This window comes from Fonsecaea monophora, assembly GCF_001642475.1.
Source record: "Fonsecaea monophora strain CBS 269.37 chromosome Unknown Scaff61, whole genome shotgun sequence".
Classification (NCBI taxonomy): domain Eukaryota; kingdom Fungi; phylum Ascomycota; class Eurotiomycetes; order Chaetothyriales; family Herpotrichiellaceae; genus Fonsecaea; species Fonsecaea monophora.
Window position 1 is genome coordinate 71,771 of NW_019173992.1, and position 24,615 is coordinate 96,385.

The window sequence follows — 24,615 nt, forward strand, 5'->3', positions numbered from 1 at the left end:
GTTGCTAACTTGGGCTTGCTACATACGCACCTTGACAAACGCTGTGTAGTGGAAGAAGGAAAGGAGTAAAAATGCTCGTCCAGATATATACTATCCACGTAGTAAATTGAAAGTGGTATCTCGGGATATACAATCTACAAATGGCATATCAAACTGAAGTGTATTATCCACATACCGCAGCACCAGCACCCAACCTCTTGAGCTTTACACCTTGCACCATATACCTCGTCTAGCCAACGTCTACCAGACACAGATTCACCGCTTGTTCTGCTTTTGATCACCCCCTTTGTCCTCGTCCTCGTCCTGCGTATGTACCTTTTCCACACGAATCATCTTACCCGGATTCAACAAACACAGCGGATCGAGCGCGAACTTGATGGCCCGCATGGCGTCAACCGACGCCTCCCCAAGCTCGTAGACCACCTGGTCGCGGTACTCGAGCCCGATGCCGTGTTCGCCCGAGACGGTGCCGTCCATGTCGACGCTCAGGCGCTGAATGTCGGAGATGAGTTGGCGCGCCTGGGCCTTTTCTTGCGCGTTGTAGAGGACCGTGGCGTGGAAGTTGCCTTTGTTGTTGTCAGAGCGCGTCAGGACAAGATATCGAGGGACAGAGGGACAGAGGGACAGATGAAGGGGAGAGGGGGGAGGGGGGAGACAGGGGAAGAAAAGAGAGGAGAAAGGAGAAAGGAGAGAAGGGTGAAGAGGAAAGAGACAGTCCACGCAATGGGAGAAAAAAAAACACTCACCGTCGCCAACATGTCCAAGAAACGATCCGAGCATCTTCGACTCTGTCAACCTCTCCCGGCTCTCGCGAATAATGTCTCCCAGCCTCGAAATCGGGACGCAGGCGTCGGCGCTGATGAACTTGTCGTCGGGCGACTTCTTGAGCGCCAGCGTCGACCACAGGGCCGTCTTTCGCGCCTCCCACAGCTCTTGACCCTCTTCGTCGGTGGCCGCCAGTTTGAAGAGTGATGCACCACTCTCCCTCGCCGTCTCTTCCACCTGTCGGGCCAGCTGCGCAACGACTTGTGGCGTCGACCCACTGATCTTCAGAAACAGGGTCGGTTTTTCTGCCCACCGCACCGAACAGTAGCCACCCTCGTTCACGGCGTGCATGCTCAGATCGTCCAGCAGCTCCATCGCCTCCAGCTGGTTGCCGCTCTGGACTGTGTGCACGGCCATCTTGACCGCGTCGTCGATGCTCGCGAACTGGGCCACGGCCACCCGCACGTTCTCGGGTTTCTTGGTGAGCTTGAGGTGCGCCTTGGTCACGAACCCGAGGGTGCCTTCAGAGCCCGTGAAGAGTCTGGTCAAGTCGTAGCCCGAGCTGGACTTGCGTGGCCGGTGTCTGGTCTGGATGATGGTTCCGTCTGCAAGCACGACTTCCAGGCCCAGCACCCAGTCTTTCATCGTCCCGTACCGGTACGCGTTGGTGCCCGAGCAGCCCTGCGCGATCATGCCGCCGATCTGGGCGCCCGGCCCGGGATCCGGGGGGAAGAACATGTCCTGCTGGGCCAGCAGCGCGTTGAGCTCCTGGTACGCGACCGATGGCTGGACCGTGACGTCCATGTCACCCTTGCGGATCTCGAGTACGCGGTTCATGTGGCGGTTGAAGTCGATGCACACCTCCTGGTGCTGCGCGGCCAGGGTGCCCTCGAGACTCGTCCCGCCACAGAAGCCGATCATGGGGATTCTTCGCCCGTGGCAGATCCGGGCGATTTGGCTCACGTCTTGGGTGTGTCGCGGGTAGACGATCATGGATGGGATGTCGTCCGCGCGAGGCGCTGGTGACCACTCGGTGCTTGAGCGCGTGCGCCGCTCTGCTGCGTTGAGAGTCACGTTTTCCTCGCCCAACAGAGCCACAAATTCTTGGTACGCCTCGTGCAGGTTCTTCTCCGACAGATCATATTGGAGGGGCTGCACTGATGAGAGTGGGAGGGTTGATGCCGTCCTTGTGGCCAGCGTTTGGGGGCTGTGAGGAGCTTCGGCATGAACCTCGCCTCCATACGACGCAAGCAGACCGACGGTAGCTATGCCTGCGAGCAATGCGACCGCCGGTGTCGCTCCCATCGACTTGCTGCTTTTGAAGGTCTGAACTATCGCATCTGGACTGGACTTTCTAGGGAGTTGTGTACTGTATCCTCGTCCGTGGACTGATGCAGACAAGCTCTTAGCCTGACTTCGTGGTGGTAGCTGTGTCCTTATCGACGTTCGCAAGCATTGACACCTAGGTCTAGGGTTCGACCTTGTCGCCAGACTCCCGCGACGGATAGCGACTCTTGATATTCTCCCTACCATCATTCGGTCCATGACTCCAGCCTGAGAGCTCTCGCCTGCACTTGCAATCAATCACTCAGTCAATCAGACACTGAGCTGCCCACACTTCTTCCTCCGTTTCCTTAAACTCGGCAACTCGAACACGGTGATGGATGATCTCCTGGACGCCCGTAGCACCAATTTCTCCCTCGCAGCCTACAACCAACAGTCTTCCGCAGGCTTGCCGCATGCCACCGTCCGTCCGTCTGTCCGCACTAAGCTTCAGCTGTATGCTGTACGATGTGTGGTGAGGAAAGTCCCAACGAACCAAAGAGTTGATAGCTCGGCTATGTCGCGAAACACAATCAGTCCCGCGGCCGAGATGATGCCGCCTCGGAATAAAGCCGCGCTGAGTCTTGCGACCCTTGAAACCAGGACCCCAGAGGCTCAGGGGCTTCCACGGGGCTAACATCACTGGAGTGAACAACACCACCCTCTCTCATCAATTTATCACCCAGCCGCCAACAGCGACTCAACCGCGGTACATTCTTAGTCGGATTTCTACATGGCTAGGTTTACTTTGACGACTGTGATGATGACAAGCAAGCCTTTCCTCAATTACCAAGACGTCTTCTACAAATGTTCATTCCTGTCACATCCTACCTAACGCCTGGACGGATCTGTGGCAAGAACAAACGCTAGAACCTTTCCCCAGTGTCCCTCTGCATGGCTCGCAGTTACAGAGTTGTTTCTCATGACGTCTCTTCCCGCTGGAAAAGACTTACAGAGTATCATGCTCGCTTCAAAAAGGTTCTGTGCCATCAGACCATCAAGATCGCAACTTCAGCCGGACATTGATGCCAGTCTGCTTAACGAACCAATGATTTTTGGTAGACCAGTTTTTCCCCTCATCCCGCCATTCGACATCCAACTTGGTGAGCACGGTAGGGACAAGTTTGTGCATTTCTGCCAAAGAGATCTGAGGGAAAAGAGGTCAACTTGAGTCTTTCTTTCGACATCTTCACAGGTGCGTCGTGGAAATCAGGGGAGAAGAGTACTCACATTCTTGCCTATACACGTCCTGGTGCCGTAGCCAAACTGGAACATATATCTGTCCATGTTGGCAGCAGCGGCCGGTTCAAGCCAACGCTCCGGTCGGAACTGGTAGGCGTCGTCCCCAAAGATTCTCTTGTCGAAATGAATGACAGCAGCGTTGACACCAACCCGATACCCTTCAGGCACGTATTTGCCGCAAATCTGTAAGCCGCCGGCGGGCATCAATCGCGGCAAGGTCAGGCCCACACTGGGGTGCATGCGCATGCCTTCTTTGATGCACGCGCACAGGTAGGGGAGTTTCAGTGCCTGCGCGTGCTTGACCGGGAAAGACAGCTCGCCTTCGGCATTCGCCTGGTCAATCTCGGCGCGGAGTCGCTGGTAGACTTTCGGGTCTTTGACGATGTGGTAGAAAATGGAACGGATGGCAATCGCCGTGGTGTCGGAGCCAGCCAGTCTGTCCAGTCACAATGTGCGGTAAAGATAAGGGCTGGAATACTCACAGTGCAATGTATGCTTCTTGCTCGACCTCTCTCATGGAGAAATCCATCTTCTCGCCCTTTTCTCGCTGGATGTTGAAGAGTTGCTGCAGCAAGTCCCGGCTGTCGGAGGTTGAGGAACCCTGGTCGAGCTCTGCCTGCCTCCGTGCAACGCCTTCTCGGGCTGCAACCTCCATCGTCTGCGTGCATTTGATGGCTGCATTCATCTTCGAGTCGAACAGTGAAGACAGGAGGATAAACGGTCGGAGATACGTGGGCGCGACAGCGACTTGACAGAAGCCCGGCATAAGAGCGTCCAGCGAAGCGATCCATGCCTGATAGTCGGCGGCCTGCTGGAGGAAGCCAAACATGCGTCCAAAGAAGAGTTCTCCGATGACATCAAATGTATACCTGTCCCACACGCGTTGGCCGGAGACTCACAGATACCGTGTTTGGTGTTGGACTTACCACTGGATCCAGGTGCCCAAGTCACAGTCCTGCCCACGTTGAGCCAGCTGGGTGAGCTTCTCCACCATGACCGTCGTGACTCTGTCGATGGAAGCTTCGGATTGCAGGACGTTGGACAAGCTGTACACGTGGTTGACAATCCTCCGCCGCTCTGAGTGCAGTCTTTCGTTGACCTGGGAGAAGTTGTCTGCATATTTGGACATGCGCGGGTTTCCCCAGACCGGATAGAAATCGGTCTTGGTCAGCGGCGCGGCCGTCCTATACAAAACCTTGATGGCCTCGGGGTCGGAGCAGGCGATCTCGTTGGGCGCAATCCGAACCAGCGGTCCGTACCTGCGATGGAGGTCGCGCTGGACCTGGTCCATGTCCCCGACTTTGAGCCGCCGCATCACCCAGAGACGACTCACGGAGGCGAGCCACGGTCCCGGCACGTCGGCCAGGGGATGGAAATTCCGGGCGTAGATGATCCATGCTACCTCGAGGAGAACCAGAGCCAGAGGCAGCGCGAGAACGGCCGCCACGGGATGGAGAGAGGATTTGACCGCGTTGATGATTGTGTCGACCAACATTATTGCGAACTTGTGGCCTTGATATTTTCTTGGCCTTTTTCTGTAAATGTCTTATTGTCGATATCGTTCTCGTGGGGACAAGAGACAAGTGACCTTGAGAGAGCTGCTCGCTCACAAGCAGGACCACAAAATAAAACAAATAGCTTTACTTACTTACTTACAACCACGCCGTGAATTGCTTCTGAGCACCCACCCCCCATCTACCAAATAATAGAAAGTTCTTAACCAACGTACCCGAGTATACACACACGCCCATAAGGACCTCCCCCGGCCCGACTGTTCGAACGTCGGGGTGATGAACCCACCCCCCACACATGAGCCGGGGGGTCGCAAACTCCATTTCTGGTAACCCCCCGGCTCCCCAGCTCCAGATACCCCGGGGATGCCTAGCGACCCCAGATGCCCCCCTCGCTCGCACCTCGTATTGCGGGTTGAGCCACGTAGAATCCCGGGTCGGCGAGCTGGCCGCGTCTTTCGACTTGCTATTTGGGGAATGCGGCCATGCTGCTTTACTCACGATGACGCTAAGTCTTTTTAGGATTAGCTTTCCGAATCCTATGACTAAGCGCCAAGATAATGCGAATACCTAGTATTCAAGTCAAAAAGAACATTCAGCGAACCACCGAAACTATTGTCGTGTTAGGCTCGTGCTTCTTGTAGAGCTGTGTCGAATATCATACAGGCGGCTCTTATCTCGATTCGTATACGCTGCAGAGAGGGCGAAATGGAAGCTTGCAACGGGGCAACAGTCTGCGCATCTCGGCACGCTCACAACCTCAGCCTCATCCTCACCCTCAAACGCCCAAGAACGAAGACATCCCAGTGGAAGAACGCCACGATACTGATCTCGATGCAAAGCGTTATACATGTCGCAGAGGCCAAGTCAATAATGTTGCGTTGTCTCTGAATGAAAGGCTTGCTCGATCGTCCTGCTGACCCTTCCTTTCGAATGCCAGTGGTGCCAGAGGGTGAGAACTGATTGTGAATGTACCACAACTGGGCGCGTGATGCTGCATCTGTCGGAGCAATGGCATACAACCATCAGCGCAGCACCTCCTAGTCCATGTCATCGTGCGTTGGTTTGTGCGACACCAGCAATGGAACCACGCCTGATGCTGTTTCCGCCCAAGTCTATATGTTGTCGTCACACCCATTGACCCCCGCTCTGCGAAAGATGTGGCAGACCTGTTTCACCTTTCCATCGCTTGGTTGATCTCTCAAACATCCAGCAAAGCCCAAAAGCCTAGTCCATTCACACTGTGTATTTTGCCTTCCCATCTTGTTGCATTTGAGTATGATTATACTGATACCTCAGCTGTAGCTCACACCGACAGCATGTGCCAGATTGAAATGCCAGTGGAGGCCAGATTTGGCTGTGGGCACACGGGAAAAGACATAGCCGAGCCTAAAACCTACCCCTGCGAATCGGCGCGCCACAGCGGCCGTGAATGTGACACAAAAACCACAACATCAAAGGCAATGAGTCGCGGCTACTTTTTCAGAAATCTCTGTCCCACCTGCCGGGGAAAACCACCCCCAGGTACACAACAAGACGACGGAGGAGTTGGTGGCGGCAGCTCAGGCTCTGCTGCGAGCACATCAGCCATCAAGGGGGGACCTTAGAAGTTGGACGGCGCCGACATGATCTGGTTTGACATCCAACATTGTCTGAGAGGAAAAGAGGGTTCTTTAAGCACAAACACAGCCTCGCGTTGAGAGAAGCGCAGTGTCGCTGCCCTGCTTACTCGAGCAATTTCCCTGGCTGGATGCTCATTTCTGGCCACACTGACACTCATTTATATAAATGGAGGGCTTGCAGGGTTGCGGGACAAGTTTGTGTCGTGAATGGCCTCATCATTGAATCTCTGGTCGGTCAGTTGGCTTGCCAATGTGACTGACTGACTGTACGACATGATAGGGACATCCCCACAGGCTCGCAAGGTACCTACCTGAACACGTTATAGATGGTAAAACAGCTATGTTTGTTGACTTGATTTTGTGGTTGTTTAGCCATCCATCGGCTACTTATATCGCACTCCAGACGTAACTGGCAGTGCTTCCAAGGCGATGTAGCGACTGTTCAGCCTCTCTTGCCACGCTGTTCTTCACCCTTGATACCTGCAATCCCTCCGTGAGGTTACACAAGGCCATCCCCCTGTATCACATGATCACGCGAATCACTGTCGCGTTTCGAATTCTTTCAGGAGGATTGAATCTCCTGAAAAATAATTTTCACCCCCCTTTCTCAACTTCACAAACCACCATTCCTATGAACTTGCATCTCTTACTAGCTTCACCATGGCTTTATTTTCATCTATCGATGGGTCATATATAGTACCACCCGCGGGTCGATACTTGGCGTCTGGCTACGCCGCAGATGTCTACCAGCTCGACGATAATAAAAGTCTCGCCCTCAAACGACCCAAATCCTATCCAGGAGACCTCTCGGGGAATCGGCACTTTCGCGGACTCGTCGACAATGAGAGACGCATCTATGAGCTTCTCGGACCCCACGATGGAATCTTGAAATTCTACGGCTGCCCAGACGAAGAGACAGGAGCGCTCAAGCTAGAATATGCAGACGGCGGCGATCTGTGCGGCTACATCACGACCCAACCCAGACCCAGCGACGCTCACCGCTTCGAGATGATTCGACTCCTGTCAACGACGTGGCTGTACATCTACGCGCGCCACGTGCTGATCCAGGATATCAACACGGACAACGTCCTCGTCCACCGCGGGATGCCCAAAGTCGGCGACTTCACCCAAGCCATCGTCTACCCCGGGGGCTGCCCGCCGCCGCAGCACGACTTTTGGATCGACATAATTGGCATTGGCTGTGTCCTGTACTCTATCGAGAAGTGGGAGGTCTTTGATTACGATTACTTCTCAGACCAACGATGGCCAGAGCCCGCAGACCTCAGGTCTGTAGAGGGCATGGCCTTGGGCCCAGTCATCACCAAGTGCTGGGAGCGTGGATACACTTGCATGCAGGACTTTCACGACCATGTCATGCGCCTGCTCAAGTTGTGAAAGGATGTCCTAGCGCATTCTCTCCGCCCTGAAGGATGTCAATCGGCCCATGGCCATACAACGAACCCAATACTTCATCTTCATGCACTTGGTCCGCGAGTTTAGAGGTTGGAAGACAGCAAGGATATCTGCCGAGCAAGGATGGAGGACATCCACTGTGGTCACTTGGTCTTATCACGCCTGTTTTACACTGTCGTCAAATCTCTCGCATCAAGCCACACATAGGTCATGTCAGTCGCCTCTACCAGTCGCATTGCGTAGGCCCCCCTGTAGAGGCGCAAAGCTAGCTCAAGCCCCACGAGATGCTGCCGTGGTGAAGCGGCGACAGATGACGGGTCAAAAAAGGAAACATGTACAATTAGAGAGAACCACTAAGTCCGCTGCCGTTGTTCGAGGTACGATATCGGGTAACGAATACGATCACTGTGTAGACGGGACCACTCCCGAGTTCGTGAGGCTTACGCGGTACTTGTGTATTACCTGCCCGGGTGGTGGCCTGGGTACTCAGTCTCAGCCTCCCCACTTGGTAGCGAGCAGTCAGCAGCAGCCGTGCGTGTGTGATTTACCTAGTATCACATCCATCCATCCATCCATACATACATACGTACATACATACATGGTACGGGTCGGGTACCTGTTACCTCTTCCAGGCATAGGGCAAAGGTTGATATTACATGGGTAGTTATGCTAAAATGTGAACATCCACGTCTCCCCACATGACGATACCACATATGGTAGTTCCTACGCAGACAAAGTAGTCTAGCGACCTCTACCGAGTCCTTGGAAGAAGCATCCGCGATCGAAAAGAGCCAGTCGCTTGTCCACTTGAATACCTACCTACCTACCTACCTACCTACCCACCAAGGTAGGTAAGTAGGTAAGTAGGTAGGTAGGTAGCTCGTAGTCCGTTACCCGTAACACGGACACGCGATACTTGTCCTTGTCCTTGTAGACCTTTTCCCACCTACACCTGCACCTGCGTGTTCCTTCCAACATTATCTTGTGTAAGTAGTAGGAAGGTATCTAGATGTCAAATGACAGTGCCATAGAGATGTAGATACAGATACGAGTACAAGTACGAGTACAACCCAACCCAGCCTGTTCGAGTTCCTTTCACTCATGTGATAGTACTACTATGCTTCTTGATAGTTCTAACTAGGAGCGATTTGTAGCGACAGGTTGGGGCGGCCCAGGTGTACGGGGTACCCGGTAGATAGTAGTAAGTAGTGTACTGGGCACGAAGGCTAGAGTCTATGGTACCGAGTACAGCGTATATTGATCACCTCCGTCGAGATGTGTTACGCATGTGAAGAAGCAGACTCTATCACCTCGACACAAATGGTAAACGAGCGGTAAACAAGAAAAGTTTAGCTTCCTGTTTCCTGTTATATTGTATTGTATTCCACCAATATCGACCATACCTAAAGACGCAAAACGCGGCGCAACACGGCGACCAACCTATCGCCACAATCGTCCGGGACGTTCTGGCTCCTCCACGCGACGAACCGGTCTGGCCTGACGAGCACGGCACCGTCCTCATCCACCCCCCTGAGCTGCGCCCAGTCCATATAGACGTCTTCAAAGTCCTGTCTGTGGCCGATGGCAAAGACGTCGATGGGCGTCTTTAGCTCCCGCCGAACTCGTTCCGCCGCGCCGCGCCACGCCTCTCGTCCGCCGATGCCGGTGAAGATGGTGAATCGGCCTTTGCCGCACAGGTCGATCGTCGAGATCTTCTTCCCCGGCACGAGCGTCGTCAGCCAGGCGTGCGGGACGCGACACCCGGGGTACGTCGACGGCTCGTAGTGGCGGATGGGGTCTTTGGCGAACGCCGGCGGGGATTGTGACTCCTCGTCGTCCGTGTACACTGCCGCGTGAGGTGCCGTGTATCTCTGGTTCATCTCGATGCCCAGGCCCTGGATCTCGGATTTCGTCGCGTGCAGGGTCTTCTGGAAGACTTGTCGACGGCGGCGACCCTGGGGAGAATCCTGCGCGAACTCGTACCAGATTTCCTTGCGCTTCTCGATGTCGTCCTCCAAAATGCCCAGGTTGTCCCACAGTGGTCCATAGTCGTTGAATCCTTGGTTTGCCCTGTTTCCTCAAATCAATTGGCACTGTTCCTTTTTTTGTAGCGATCGATCCAGAAAGGGCTGGAAGCTAGAAGTTGGAAGATGAACTTACCGAGCAACCACACCTTGTCCTACCGGCTGACGCTCAACGCTGTATGACTCGAGTAGTTCCGGCCCGGCGAGACCTTTGAGGACGTACGCGACTTTCCATCCGAGGTTGAAGGCGTCTTGAATACATGTATTCGACCCAAGGCCGTTCATGGGCGGGTGTCGGTGGACAGCATCTCCCAGGCAGAATCTACCATCGTGTAAGTTCAACCAACAGCGACCATCTCGTATAAAGACTTACACCTTCCCTTTCGAGTACTGCTCCGCAACAGTGTCGTTGATCCGCCACTTGGAGACACCGAGGATCTCGACCGGGATAGAGTCATCCCCGATAAACTCCTTGATGCGGCCCAGCCATTGCTCGTTGGTGGGTTTGTGGTCGACCCACGCGGCCTTTCGATCGGGGAAGACGACAAACATCCATTCATCCCACGGCTTCACCATGCGCACCACGCAGATCCACGCCCAGTCCGGGTGGTCCTTGTCTGGCTGCATGATCCAGTGCAGGTTGCCCATCCGCGCATCCATGAGGTGAGCCATGTCCGCCTTGACTACGACGTTGTACGCGATTCCCTTGTCGGGTCTCTGGATCAGCGGTAGATCTATCTGCGTCGCCACGCGGCTTCGAGCCCCGTCCGCGCCGAACAGATACCGACAGCGGATTTGGAATTCGAGCCCGTTGAGCTTGTCCCTCAGCGACACCAGGATCCGACCGGTTTCCTTGTCTTCGACGAACGAGACGAACTCGGTATCGAACCGACATTTGAACCCGTGAAGTGTCGCGTAACGGACCAAGATGGGCTCCAGAAGTGTCTGTGGCAAGTCGACAGGATCACAAGGACTGGCTTTCTCGTAGTCACCCTTTGCAAAGATGAAACAAGATCAGCGTCAAGTGGTAAGCATTTTGAGGCTTGGTGATCACCTTCTGCTCCGGATCGTTGCCCCACGAATACATCCTGCCAAACTCCTCCCCGGCAAACGAGTGTGCCCATCTCACGTGCTGCATGCTCCCATTCGGGGTTGCGACTTGCTTGCAGTCTCTCTCGAGGTCAATGTCCCTCAGGCATTCCGATTACGACTTAGTCTGAAAGTCTCTGGAAGAAAGAGCACGGCACTTACCCATGGCAGCCATATTGGTGATGTGAGCTCTTGGGGTGTCGGCCGTAGTTGAGGCAATGGCGACGAGGATGCCTTGTATTCCTATAACACATCGTCGACTCAGGACATGCCAGAGGTAAAAGTAAGACGACTCTCCCTACCTTGTGATCCTAGAAAACATGCCAAAGAAGCACCAGCTGGGCCTGTACCAACGATGAGAGCGTCGGTGTCCACGACTCTACACCCATTGTCGCTGTCTTGACTGGCCAGAGAGATGTTGGTAATGTCGACAACCATCTCGATCAAAATACTGTGGTAAAGCGGTCCAGGTATAGGCAGGTTTATTGAACAGACATGAGTCTTGTGTATTTAACATGAATCGACTTATAATAGACAGGAACCTGTGGTGTCGTGTGTCTGTCTGGCTCACAGAATGGATCCACACCCTCCAGGCTATACCTGAATCGGTGTCGGGAGGAGAGGGGGTGCATTTCGGCCCGTGGTTGCAGACTCGGAAAACTTGGAGGAACGCCTAGTCTTACCTCAGATGGAGAGACTGGGGGATACTGTCAAGGTGGAATCATCTGTAATCTTGAAGACCAAATCTGTGGTTGGCTCGAAAACATAAGAGACTTCTTTGATGGAAAAGAGGTGGTGTGACCCTTTGAACCCAGGCAGGTGGTGGTTCCCTGTGGGCAGGATAAATCGATGTTACGAAGGATATCTCAGTGCTGTCTCTTGAAAGAGCTTGAAGAAATGGGTATCGCAATCCATTGGTATCAGCCGTGACGCCTCAAGAGTCCGGACCAGCACCAGTCCTCTATTGTTGTATCGCCATGCCACCCTTAGACAACCCCGGATAAGTGACTCCCAAGCCTTGGATATCCTGTAAGAACGTCCGAACAGATCTGCAAAGAGGTGTGCTGACATTCTCACCGTCGCGCAGAAGCGATATGCTGAGCTCGAGGGTCTCTGAAATCTGCAGAAGAGGTGTGAAGCTTCCGTTGGGCACCGTCAAGCACGGCACTTTTCCTTTGTCCCAGTATCCGATTAGAGAACCAGAAAACAGGGCCGAGTCTTCCAGTTCCCCGTCAATCGGATCCAGACCCTGGTACTGCTTGGCTGAGAGGTGCCCAGAGTGAGCGAGAGACGGATGGGAAGTGCAGTCGCGGTCATCGATATTGCCCTCGTCGGCTTGCGCAGCCATCCCATAGGCCCAAAGGAGCAAGGCCGCTCGTGCCACTGCCAACGGCCACCACAATGGCCTAGCCGTCCCTTCTGCAACGACCCTGAGAGTATGCATGATTTGTCCGGCATGAAGAAGCGCTCGTGCTGCACCTGAGGTCTTTGCCCACCTCCTGAATGAAGGCATCAGCATCCTGCCCTCTACAAAACCTTCCTTCCCCGCAAACAGTTGAACGTCATCAAACGAAACATAAAGCTCCATGGCTATTAGGTGTGCCATCAGGATACACGACAGGTCGGTGCCGCAGCGTATCGGAGTCACATGTGGCATTACTCGTCGATATAAGAGATGCCATTTCACCAGCAGGTAATGAAGCTCCTCACGTCGAAGTTGGCCATACTCGGTCGATGCAGACATCGTACATGTTTCCGGGTAGAATTCTTCTTCTTCGGGTACAAACCTCTTGGTTTGGCTATACTGTGACACCAGTGTTTGAATACTGCACAGGAGCAGTCGAACCTCAAATGGAGTTACAGCGTCCTGGAATTGGAAAATGTTGCCAGAGAGAAAGCGCCGGTGAAAGGCCGCCAGGGAATGCGGACATTTTAATGTTGCCACCGTCGACGATGTCGGTGTCGTTAGCTCGGATTGGTGCAATTGAAGCAAGTCTTTCCATGCATTGCCACTCGATGCGGCAAACAAAGCCTCGTTGCTGGGCATCGGACAACGCATCTCGGTAAAGGACAGAGTCGTAGGGACGCCATTGAACAGACTGATCTCCTGCTCCACGACATACCACACATACGCCAATCTGGAAAGAGCGTGTCAGAAATATAGGGGCATGCTGACAAGCATACTACATACCGTCGGCGTGTTTCTGTCATAACCCAGTCTCTCCATTCAAAATCAACACCCGAGAGATTGATCTCGAGTATCCTTTGCTGGGCTCGTTCGTGAAGGCCTCGTCGAGACATCATCTGTTGTCATAATCAGCCATGCCACAACCAGGAGCAATAAATCTACCGTCGTGTATGAGCTTCTCAGGGCTTCGGCAAGTTCCATCTGCCTCTTGTTGCCTGACCAGATGCCAAATGCAGTGATCAGAATCGCAGTGCTGGTGAGATATATGTCTTTGGTCTGATTCGCATCTCTCAAGAAAATCTCGTAGAGGACTTGCAGGATAATGCTTGCTAAGTCGGTAGCAAAGGTTTGAACCTCTGGCACGGGGATCATCAGAGCCCCAGACACGAATGTACTCAGCAGCTGCAGTTGCATTCCCGGTCCGTTGTAAGGCATGGTGTGATCCTGATTCAATGTGCCAGGATGTGTGATGGGATAGAATACAGCCAGTCGAGAGAGATAGGCATCAAAGATGGTCTGAACCGTCCTCAGAGGTGGGAACGTGGTGGGGATTCTTCCCATCTGGTCCTTATCGAGCACTTTTGCTAGGACGATATGAATGGTTGCCATGATCGAGTCCCGTGCTTCTTCTGGGATGGGAACGCTGGCATTGTTCTTATGGGATTGGCCAAACTCGTCCACCTTTGCCCAAGCCTGCTTGCTTTGAAGAAATTCACAAATGACAGAAGTTCGGAGGGGATTGCCTTTTGGGTCGGGCTTATAAAGCTGGGGATAGTTGTCGTACCTCTCGCGGTCATCAATCGAGATGTCTGAGCCTTGTGTATGGTCCTCCGGGCTTTCGTTCGTAGAGTTGATTTGGGGATGCAAGAGATCAGCTGCATAGGACGTGTCAAGAAAGAGGCCTGGTCCACCCTGTTCGTCGAAAAAGAGTGAAAAGTCGTCCCAAGCAGGACTAAACGTGCCAGTCACTGAAGGCTCGTTGCCTTGCCACCCTGAATCGGAATTCGGGGCGTCTTTGGGAGAGGATTGGTCTTCACTAACGAGAGGGTACAAGGTTTCCGACAGACGAAAGTCCTCAGCTGTGCCAGACGCCGTGGGGAGAAGTGTGTCGTTGGCTATGCAGATCTCCGGAGCTGTTGAATGCTCAATCTTTAACCATGTGTTAGACGTGCCGCGAAACAAAAGCAAGAAGGCGCAGCCCGACGTACAGTGGCCTGTGACCCTTGAGCGCGATTCTCTGAACTCCCACGGGCTCGTTCAAGCACTCCCGAAAGTCTTCGCTCACGCAATGACGGGTCGACACATAACCTCTTGAACGCGACGTGGTCCCTTTCCAAAGTGCAAGCCGAGTTCTGCTTGCTGCATCTGCCGCAAGGAGACTTTCCATCACACCGTACTTTCATCCTCGCACACCGATCGCAGGCAGCGACTGTTCTGATGGGCGTCTGGGTTTCCAGCCCACTGTTTGGACCCATATTTGCACGAACCGGGGGCAAAATACCATGACTCTTCTCATGGCGCTTCAGCGCATCCCTACATGCACACCGTTTAGTCGGGGCTGTAGCGGTAGTTGGATTGGAAGTGCATACTTTCGCGCAAACTTTTGTGAACAAACTCCGCACGAGTATGAACGAAATGGATTATCTGGCGTGGAATATTTTAGCATTGTGGTTGTAGTTGTAGAGTGTTGCGATACTTACGGATCTGCCGATGCCGTTGGAGATGTTCGCTTCTCGAGAACTCTTTCGAGCACTGGTTACATTGGTGTTTGGGCCGCTCTTTTCCAGACATTTGAACAAGCGATTGCAAACCGCCTGCGGGCCGAATACATCAGATTATTTTGGTTTTGAAGGGAATAGACATCAGCCGCGGGAGATGGGCATGTCAACGGTGTAGTTTGGAAACCTGTATCAAGAGCGCAAAATAGAGGGAAAGAGTAACAAAGTGGAGAGAAGTAGCCTTAACGGCAACAACGATTTGCGACGCCACACGTAACCGTGTCGGAGAGTTCAGTCTCGTCAAACACTAAGTGGACGGGTGTGCAAAGGAATGGCCAGGTCGTCAGCTAAGTACCAAGTACTTCCGTGTGCCTCGCAGTCGATTATTGGCGGATTGACTCTGGTTACTGGTAGGAAGGAGAAACAGAGAAGGCGAGGGCAGATAAGGCTAAGCGACCTTTCATGCCAAGGCAGGTTGAGGGATGCAGGAGCGGGGTTTTGGATCAGTTTGTTTCGGAAACCACCCAGGCTCAAGCTATTTACGAGGATTAAACATTGGAGGCCGTTTATCGTGGGCCGCTCTATCTCCTTGGCCGGCAGTGACTGCTGCTTCTTGTTTTGCGATGTGATTGAATATATACAGATGTGATCTGTTTCAAAATGTTGAAGGTACTGCCTGAGTCACACAGATTCAGCGTCATGATTCACGGTGTAAAAGGAGCGCCGCTGTCGATTGCACTCGAGGACAATTTATCCATTATCCCCGTACCCCAGCGACAACTGCTGCAGGTCGAAGTTGGGGAGACGCGGGGACTGGCCAACGTCGACAATTGGAGAAGGAAGCGCGCTAGTTCAACTAGTACAGCCACGACGCAACCAAAGCCAATGACCGCCGTCAGATTTATGCACTAACGTGACTTCGGTTAGTAATTTTTTCCCTACTCTGGCAGCATGTGTGGAGTGTCACGTGGCAGTCCTTGGTTCCTACCGGGAACTCTGGTACCGTCTAAGGAAGTCAGTGTGGCTGCTTTGTCAGGGGATCCCAGGCTTCTGGGGCGCTGTGCTGCATAAACAACAGGAAAATACAAGTGGCAACCAAGTTCCAAACTGTCAAGTCTCAAAGACCAATTCGACGGCTTCTCTGTTTCATTGTGGCCGTCAATTGTGACAAGCATGCCATATACTCTTTTATGCTCGTGCAACTGCTCTACAGGTTTACCACCACCAACTTGCCACCAAGCCTATTCGACTTTTTCCCTTCAGATATGATTCTAGACCTATCTTACAACAAGTCTAAGTCAAGAAGTACTCCATCGGGGGCTCCGACACGCCGTGCACCGACATCCCAGGTCTCCCCCACCCCCACCGGTCCGATCGAGGGGCTTGTGGACGCGACTCACTATTGGATCATTCCGATCACAAAGCAAGCCAAGCAGGATTGTGCTTATTGGCCCAGCTTCACTTCGCCAACCCACAGAATCCTCGCACAGAAGCGGCTAGTTCGTTATCTTCTGAATACTTGACCTTGGCGTGAATGGTTCGCGCGAGTTTGCTAAAACCCCAGACTCGCTTCTCAGCGAGCAATAGCAATGATGCCGTTTGGCAGGGTCTTTACTTGTACATCAATCTGCAATACGAGGTGGGGGCGCTAGGATGCCTTCTTCTTTCTGGCCCCTGACCCCGTCTGGAGAAGGGCATGGAGTCGCCAATCTGGGGAAGGACATACAAATATGGCCTGTTATACCCTGCGAGCGTGGGCTGACATTCAGCTCTCGAACCCGCTTCGCCAAAAGTTGACTGAACCCCCGCAGCCATGACGGCCAAGACAGACAGTGAAATTGATGTCGAGAAGCTTTCGAGCAACCCTGAACCAGAAGCGACTCATCTCGAGCGGCCGACCATTGACTTGGGCAATGAGGCTGTCTTGCTCGACGTCACTGCCGGCCATATTGATGGTGCTCTTCTTGCTGGCTTGAAACTGGCGAAAGATGGACATGTAAGAGCAAAGCCCGTTTCCTCCTCTCAAGCAAGGCTCAATAGAGTTGACGGTTTCTACAGACAGTCCTGATTCCGCAGCCCTCGGAGGATCCAAATGACCCTTTGAATTGGTCTCCCTTCAAGAAGCATATGATTCTTGTCATCTTGGGCATCGCGGCTGGCTTGGGTGATCTCACATCCACCTTGGGGATCCCTCCCATCATCTTACAGGGCGTCAAATGGAACTTATCTCCCTCGGTCGTCAACTACAACAACAATCTCAATGTTCTCATGCTGTAAGTATTTCGATACCACGAAGGAGACACAGCTGAAAATCTGTGCTTAGAGCCATTGGTGGCCTCTTTTGGGTCCCGTTTGTATATTTCTGGGGCCGAGCTCCAGTATTGTTCTGGACGACCCTGGCTGGCACGCTCTTCTCACTGGGCACCGTCCTCACAGACGACTTTGACACGTACTACGCTCTTCGTGCGCTGCAGGGCTTTTGTCTGTCCTCGGTCCAGGGCATTGGCCTCAACTTTATCAAGGACATGTTCTTCTTCCACGAACATGCTCGCAAGATCGGCATCTGGGCCGCTATCTTCTTGACCGGACCGTATCTTGGTCCGCCGTTTGGAAATTTCATCATCGCCGGCACTGGTGGATACATCGGATGTCTCTGGCTGGGCTTCGCGTGCTGCTGTGTCAATCTGGCTCTGATAATCCTGTTCTCGGATGAAACATGGTACAAGCGCGAGGTTCCGATCGAAGACCAGCCAGCCCGTGGTCAACGACTGTTTCGCGTGGTTGGCATCTGGCAGCTGACCATCCAGAAGGGGTATTTCCTGTCCGTTCCAGAGTCGTTTCATCGACTTTTCCGGGTTTTTCTCAAACCCATCATCATCCCGAGCATGATCTACTTGTGCGTATACACTCTGAATCTTCATCCACGGAGCTAACAATCTATCCAGCGGTATCAATATCATGTGGGCCGTCGGCATCAATATCGGGACTTCAATTCTGTTTACCGTCCCCAAAGAAGCCGGAGGATATGGCTTTGGACCCAACGCCCTTGGAGCAATCTGTCTGACCCCGGCGGTGGGCACCATCCTCGCAGAAATCTGGGGCCATTTCTTCAACGACTGGCTTGCCAATCGCTACATCAAGAAGCACGAAGGCGTGTTTGACCCCGAAGCCCGCCTCGTCACAAACTACGTCGCGGCCGCCCTGATGGTCCCGGGACTCGTCATCCTCGGCGAGGCCCTGCAGCATACACTCCACTATAGCGCCATCATCATCGGCTGGGGCGCGTACACGGCGGGCACATTGGCCGCGTCGGTCTCGTTGACCGCTTATCTGCTGGACGCGTACCCCATCGCTGCTGGGGAGGTCAATGCTCTGCTCAACTTTGCCCGGGCCATCAGCGGCTTCTCGGTCGGGTATTTCCAGGTGCAGTGGGGTGCGAAGGTCGGGTATGATGGGTCTTTTGGCACACAGGCCGCCATCGTCGGCGTGTCTGTGAGCATTATTGTCATTCTCCATGTCTATGGCGGTCGAATGCGTGCCAAGGGTGGGCACATATGAGCGACCAGTCTCAGCGTAGTCTGTTGGTGCTGGGCGCGCTCCAAGAGTCCTTTCTGAGGAGTGTTCGACACTGCGATGAGCACTTTCGCGTCTGGTCTCGAACGGTGAAGCCATAGAGACATTTACATGGTTAATGCAGGTACAAGAGTCGTCCAATGTTGAGCTGAGCGAGTCATTCCAGTAGATCAAGAGAATATCCATTCTCTACAACGTATTATTCGCTCTAGCAAGCTCACAGATCCTGCTTCAACATCCTCGCATTATTCGACGCCTCAAACATGTTCAGAATCTGACTGTGCGCTACCAACAAGATACCCCCTCCTGGGCAGAACCGCAGAAGCTTCGCAGTCAGGCCTTTATACAGACCCCTGATACCCTCCTCGCGCGCCACCGTGATCAACGCCGGGAAAGCCCAGTTATATTTTGCCGCGGCACCTTTTGCCCGGGTTGACGCCTGGATCCTCGTCTTGACGACGTCCAGGGGCGTGTTGAGCACGGTGCCCAAACTGCCGCCGATCGCGCCGGTGACAAAGTTCGTGAGGGTCTGCTCGACGTCCGTCGAGGGCGTGGGCAGCGCCGCCTTGACTTTGAAGATGCTCCCAAAGTACCCGGCGTTCCAGACGATGTGGCGCCACAGGGTGCTCTCGAAGCCTTGGTACAGCACGAGGAGACCCTCGCTCTTGACGACATGGGCCACGCACCGCGTCACGGACTTGTATCTGCTCGCGACAGAGGGGTCTTGCAGTCGTACCTTGACGAGCTCGAACGGCGTCACCACCACGGCTTCCACGGCGCCAGCGGTCGAGCCGGCGAGTAAGGCTACGGTCTGATTGACTTTCGGGGCGCCGAGGAGGCGCAGGTACTGTCTGGTGAAGATGTCGTTGGACGAGAATTTGACTGCTCTAGAAGAGAGAGAGAGATAGGGTCAACTCAGTCGGTGCTGCGTCCTCAATACGTGTTATGACTGGGAAAGAGACGGACCTTTTCGGGGTCTCCATCAGGATGGGAACGGTGATGCCACGGTACAGGCGTCGGAATCTGCCATGCTTATCGCTAAGTACTTTTTCTCTTGAGCCGTCAGTGTAGTGTGCAGTGAGAGATACCCTTCATGCCTGATGATCTTTGCGAAGCAGTCCATCACACCCCGGTACGACTCTGCCGAGAGGCTCTTCGATCGCTGCAATTGTCTTTCGCAGGGTCAGATCATTTGTTTGACACACCAGTGATGGCTGTACGTACAGCCTGGTCTTGACGACGTCCAGGGGGTACCTAGCCGTACATATATCAGCTCCGTGTACCCTCCCAAGGTCCAATACTCCTGGCACTGCCACAAGCACTGTAGTTGTACGCACATGATCAAAATCTAAACGACAGCACATTGTATTTTCAGTCAGCTCCTCAGTCATTCAGCGAACCACCCTCCACGGTGCCTTGCACCAAGACTATCGGCCATCATCTTCGTCATGACCACGTACCTCCGAAACACCCGCTCCCGCTCCTGAAGAAGATTCACATCCAGCTCCGTCAGCGTCGACTCTCTTTCCTTCGCATGGTATGGTTCAAGTTGACATACCGGCTGCAAACTCCTGCACAAACGTCACGTTTCTTTTCTGAGCCATGGCTCTTCCTGCCCAACAAGATGATGTTCTAGAAATATATGCTCAAAACGACTGGAGCGATTGAGCAAGGCTGGATGGAGGGTTTGTCCCGTCATCAGCTCGACTCCTACGGTAGTATGCAGTGTCGGTATGGACTTGCATCAACACTCTGTCTACCCCTAGTGTGCGGACCAATCAGAAGGATATCCCACTGGAGGCTGAATCCGGACTCGACTACAAGTACAAGTATGCCACAAATCCATAGAGCTGGATGCTCAGGTGCAGACCTAGTAAGCAACCCGATGTGATGTGGGGAGATGGCCTAATGATACTACTACAAGTAGACTAGGTATGGACTATCTTGGTATAGTATTGTGGGGTTTGGACTTCTTCTGGCAATTCCCCCCCACATCGAATTATCTCCTCTGCAGGATAGCCTCGCCAATGCTCAAGCAGCGTCAGATCACCAAGATTACGAGTAGTCTATTGTGTTTTTGCCCTTAGCCAGAATTGCATATAGATTGTTACAAGGTCACCTTCAGCATCATTCCGCCTCGGACCCCTAATAATCTGTTCAACCAATTCACCGCTGCGTGTCGATACTGGCATAACCTAAATCACCTAATGAGCAGCTCTCCACGCCTCCTCATCAGCCAACTGCACCACTAGCTCTCAAATCACGGATCTTTTCAGGTGCCAATCCCAGCGTTGTCCTCAGAATCTCATCCGTATGTTGTCCAAGTAGAGGTGGTGGCGATCGTATCGAAGGTCGGGAACGTGAATACTTGATGGGGGTGTTGACCAGGTCTATCACACCGCAGCTCGGGTGGTCCACCGAGACGACCATGTCGCGGGCCCGGACTGTACATTGCCCGTCAGTTCTGCAGCCAGCAAGATTGTGGGAAACTTACCGTGTTCGTGATTGAGCGTGTCCATCAGGTCGTTGACTTTGGCATACGGAAGGCCTGTGCCGTCGAAAATGTCGAGCCACTCTTGCGTCGTTTTCTGCCGGGTGATCTCCTCAATGGCCGGTTCGAGGACGCTCCGATTTGCAACCCGTGCTGCATTCGTAGCAAAGCGCTCATCACTGGCCCACTCCTGCTTCCCTAATCCTGTACATAGTATTCCGAAGAGTCGATCGTTGCCGCCGCCGAAAAGAACGTCTCCGTCGGACGTCTTGAATGCTCGATAAGGTACGACAGAAGCTTAAAGCCACAGTTAGCTCAAGGAACGAATAATCCAATTCAAATACCATACGATGTGCAGTGCCCCATCTGCCACTGTCCCTCTTCTTCGAGATCAAGACAGATTCGGCCATGTTCGACAATGTAGCAACCTGACAGTCGCTCAGACACACATCCAGATGTTGTCCTCGATTCGAGTTGTGCCTCTCGAGAAGTGCCGCCATGATGCTGTTGCAGGCGTACATGCCCGTGGTCAGATCTGTGACCGCGCAGCCGACCTTGACTGGCGGACCATCTCTCGTCCCCGTAATATGCATCAATCCCATCTCTCTGCCGATACAATTAGTCCCTTTGCCGTGTATCGGACCATGTTCGAAACCTCACGCTTCCACCATCACGTCATATCCAGCCCGGTCGTGGTATGGGCCGTATTGACCGTATCCAGTTATGCTCGCGTATATCAGCCGTGGATTTGTCTTTTCCAAAGTCGCAAAGTCCAGTCCATATCTCTTCAGCGTCCCAGGTAGAAAGTTCTCGACAAACACATCGGCGGTTCGTGCTAGTTCTCGGATGATACCTGCACCTTCTGGATGCTGAAAGGAGACACCCACCGACTTCTTGTTGCGATTCACCTTCCCTTCCATGTCAGTGTCGTCTGTCTGAGATCGCAGCACTAACGAACTGTTCTCACCGAGAGGTAATATGCACTTTCGCCAGGTCCGCTCCGGCCATCGAGGTAAGGGGCGTAAGGTGGACCCCATTGTCGCGTGTCGTCGCCGCGGACGGGATGCTCGATTTTGGTGATCTCGGCGCATGGAGGCTATCAGCAGAGAGGTGATCGAGTCTGTCGTCTTCACTCACCCAAGGTCGCCAAGAATTTGCGTGCAATATGGCTGGAAACCTGTCAGACGAGGAAGGTCAAGTGGGTGATGGCAACCTACTCCAGCCAGAACCCTTGTGAGATCCACGACCTTGATTCCCTGCAACGGGAGGTTCTTCTCAGAGGATAACGACGCAATCCTTCTAGAAGGCGTAAACTTGCCTATCGAGGCTAACCGCGAAAGCTGTCTCCCAGCAGCTGTGACAGGAATCATGTTGGAGGTTTTCTCTCAGTAGGTCATTGCTCAGGATAGGGAACGCTTCAGGGTGCGCGGGTCTTTCTGTGACTGAATGAGCATGTTTGTGTATATCCAGACCGTGCAACGCTCTTTTGGACAATCGCGCAAATTGTTTGGTATCATGTGGGTTCATCGTCGCAATTGGGAAACTGGCAAATTGTCTCGACTCTTTGGGGCCCTACGCTACCATTTTCCCAGGGGCTGGAGGTGCCTAAGGAGGATTGGAGGTGGGGCCTATAGGCGTCGCCCCCGCCTAAATCGGTGCCTAATGCCCAAGTGGGAGTCCTTGTTTCCGCCTGGAGAATCAGTCGCGATGGTAGACCTGGTGTTTTCAACTGATTCTATGATGGTGTACTCTCCAGCCAATTGCTTCGGTGTCAAACTACACCCTTGAACCACGATGTCGAAACTGCGGATATTCCTACACTGCCGTGGAGGCACGAGAAACCCATTCACCGTCGTGTACCCTCAGCTTCGCTCATTTTCCAGCAGTCGTTCCCGATGTCGGATCAACAAATTCTGGAGCTCGTCCTTCGAAGCCGTCGCCGACATCAAGAGTGGCGACACCGTCCTGGTCGGCGGGTTTGGGTTGTCGGGAGTACCCATGACACTGATCAACGCCCTTCGCGACCACCCAGAAATCAAAGATCTTACGGTGGTGTCGAATAACGCTGGGATGCCAGGCATAGGACTCGGCCAACTGCTGGACACGAGGCAAATCAGCAAGATGATTGCCTCGTACATTGGGGAAAACAAAAAGTTCGAGTCCATGTACTTGTCCGGCGAGCTCTCCTTGGAGCTCACGCCGCAGGGGACGATGGCAGAGAGATGTGCAGCCGGGGCAGCTGGCGTGCCTGCATTCTACACACCAGCCGCGTTTGGAAGTATAGGTAAGAGACCTGGACAGCTGGCCACCGTTTTCAGAGGACTCAAATTTCGTCACAGTGCAGACGGGAGAGCTTCCAGTGCGGTACAAGCCCGACGGCTCAGTTGACCTCATGTCCAAGCCTCGCGAGACACGCAGCTTCAGAGGCAAGGACTATCTGTTGGAAGAATCAATCTTTGGAGACGTCGCGCTGATCAGAGTCGACAAGGCTGATCGGATGGGGAATTGCCGGTTTCGAAAAGCACAGAACAATTTCAATGAGGCCATGGGGAAAAATGCAAAGCTGACAATCGTCGAAGCGGACCATCTCGTCGAGGCTGGAGAAATTGCCCCTGAGGACATTCACCTACAGGGTATCTATGTTGATCGAGTCATACAAGCGACTGTGCCCAAGGAAATCGAAAAGTTCACATTTGCCAAAAGTCCCGAGGAGCAGTTGCAGCAAGGTGAGTGGTGAGCACAATCAGCTGCAGATTTATACTGACAAACAACCAAGTGGATGCTGCATCGGCCCGCAGAGAGCGTATCGTGAAACGAGCATCCAAGGAGCTCAAGGACGGAATGTATGTCAACCTCGGCATCGGTATGCCTCTGCTGGCGCCAAACTTTGTTCCCGACGGTGTCGAAATCGTGCTTCAATCGGAAAACGGCATCCTGGGAATGGGCAGATACCCGGATCCCGGACAAGAAGACCCGGATCTCATCAACCCAGGCAAGGAGACCATCACGCTGAGTCCCGGAGCGTCGGTCTTTGGGAGCCATGAGAGCTTTGGAATGATCAGAGCCGGGAAAATAAATCTGACTATGCTGGGGGCACTGCAGGTCAGTGCAAATGGAGGTAAGCTCAGCAACACGAGATGACTTTAGGCAATACGACCTAACACCCAATAGATCTGGCAAACTTCATGCTTCCAGGTAAAGTGAAAGGGATTGGAGGTGCGATGGACTTGGTGGCCAACCCACAGAAGACCAAGGTCGTCGTTCTCATGGTATGTGGCTTTCTCAAGGGGGACGGATCTCAGTACTAAATACCTCACCAGGACCACGTGGACAAGAAAGGAAACCCCAAGATCCTTCCCGGTGAGTTTCTTCCTTTCTTCCCTGTCTCACAGAACCTGTGATTATTGACAGATATGTAGCCTGCACATTTCCCTTGACTGGGAAGCGATGTGTCTCCCGAATCATCACCGATCTTGCTGTGTTCGATGTTCAATCAGACGGGCTGGCGTTGATAGAGGTGGCTGAGGGAAGCAGTGTGGAGGAAATCAGAAGCAAAACAGCTGCTGCATTTACTGTTGCCGATGATCTGAAAACATTCTAAATATCACACACAGGATGGAGCAGGGGACCGTGGAGTGTTTTGCCCCGTACACGCA

General features: G+C 53.4%; 8 protein-coding genes across 8 annotated transcripts; 3 read left to right on the forward strand and 5 right to left on the reverse strand.

Moving 5' to 3' along the window:
- Positions 1-255: 255 nt before the first annotated feature.
- Positions 256-4,825, reverse strand: AYO21_07680 (hypothetical protein; the record flags this gene model as incomplete). Its single annotated transcript, XM_022657634.1, has 5 exons — positions 256-566; positions 747-2,115; positions 3,319-3,766; positions 3,813-4,199; positions 4,257-4,825. The coding sequence occupies 5 exons, from the start codon at positions 4,823-4,825 to the stop codon at positions 256-258; spliced, it is 3,084 nt and encodes a 1,027-aa protein (XP_022510042.1).
- Positions 4,826-7,123: 2,298 nt separating this feature from the next.
- On the forward strand, positions 7,124-7,858 carry AYO21_07681 (hypothetical protein; the record flags this gene model as incomplete). The annotated part of the gene is made up of 1 exon (XM_022657635.1): positions 7,124-7,858. The coding sequence occupies one exon, from the start codon at positions 7,124-7,126 to the stop codon at positions 7,856-7,858; it is 735 nt and encodes a 244-aa protein (XP_022510043.1).
- Positions 7,859-9,279: 1,421 nt separating this feature from the next.
- AYO21_07682 (hypothetical protein) lies at positions 9,280-11,427 on the reverse strand (the record flags this gene model as incomplete). The annotated part of the gene is made up of 6 exons (XM_022657636.1): positions 9,280-9,946; positions 10,037-10,222; positions 10,274-10,893; positions 10,955-11,058; positions 11,152-11,232; positions 11,292-11,427. The coding sequence occupies 6 exons, from the start codon at positions 11,425-11,427 to the stop codon at positions 9,280-9,282; spliced, it is 1,794 nt and encodes a 597-aa protein (XP_022510044.1).
- Positions 11,428-11,950: 523 nt separating this feature from the next.
- Positions 11,951-14,652, reverse strand: AYO21_07683 (hypothetical protein; the record flags this gene model as incomplete). The annotated part of the gene is made up of 5 exons (XM_022657637.1): positions 11,951-13,127; positions 13,181-13,293; positions 13,340-14,326; positions 14,386-14,536; positions 14,591-14,652. The coding sequence occupies 5 exons, from the start codon at positions 14,650-14,652 to the stop codon at positions 11,951-11,953; spliced, it is 2,490 nt and encodes an 829-aa protein (XP_022510045.1).
- Positions 14,653-16,708: 2,056 nt separating this feature from the next.
- Positions 16,709-18,453, forward strand: AYO21_07684 (hypothetical protein; the record flags this gene model as incomplete). Its single annotated transcript, XM_022657638.1, has 4 exons — positions 16,709-16,891; positions 16,954-17,168; positions 17,219-17,791; positions 17,841-18,453. 4 exons carry the CDS (start codon positions 16,709-16,711, stop codon positions 18,451-18,453), a joined length of 1,584 nt encoding a protein of 527 aa, XP_022510046.1.
- A 232-nt stretch (positions 18,454-18,685) lies between these two features.
- Positions 18,686-20,072, reverse strand: AYO21_07685 (hypothetical protein; the record flags this gene model as incomplete). The annotated part of the gene is made up of 5 exons (XM_022657639.1): positions 18,686-19,355; positions 19,435-19,491; positions 19,557-19,630; positions 19,929-19,951; positions 20,027-20,072. 5 exons carry the CDS (start codon positions 20,070-20,072, stop codon positions 18,686-18,688), a joined length of 870 nt encoding a protein of 289 aa, XP_022510047.1.
- A 628-nt stretch (positions 20,073-20,700) lies between these two features.
- AYO21_07686 (hypothetical protein) lies at positions 20,701-22,329 on the reverse strand (the record flags this gene model as incomplete). Its single annotated transcript, XM_022657640.1, has 6 exons — positions 20,701-20,912; positions 20,963-21,256; positions 21,309-21,565; positions 21,620-21,867; positions 21,927-22,055; positions 22,177-22,329. 6 exons carry the CDS (start codon positions 22,327-22,329, stop codon positions 20,701-20,703), a joined length of 1,293 nt encoding a protein of 430 aa, XP_022510048.1.
- Positions 22,330-22,753: 424 nt separating this feature from the next.
- AYO21_07687 (hypothetical protein) lies at positions 22,754-24,560 on the forward strand (the record flags this gene model as incomplete). The annotated part of the gene is made up of 6 exons (XM_022657641.1): positions 22,754-23,243; positions 23,299-23,685; positions 23,736-24,077; positions 24,131-24,228; positions 24,280-24,319; positions 24,379-24,560. 6 exons carry the CDS (start codon positions 22,754-22,756, stop codon positions 24,558-24,560), a joined length of 1,539 nt encoding a protein of 512 aa, XP_022510049.1.
- Between the last annotated feature and the right edge of the window lie 55 nt (positions 24,561-24,615).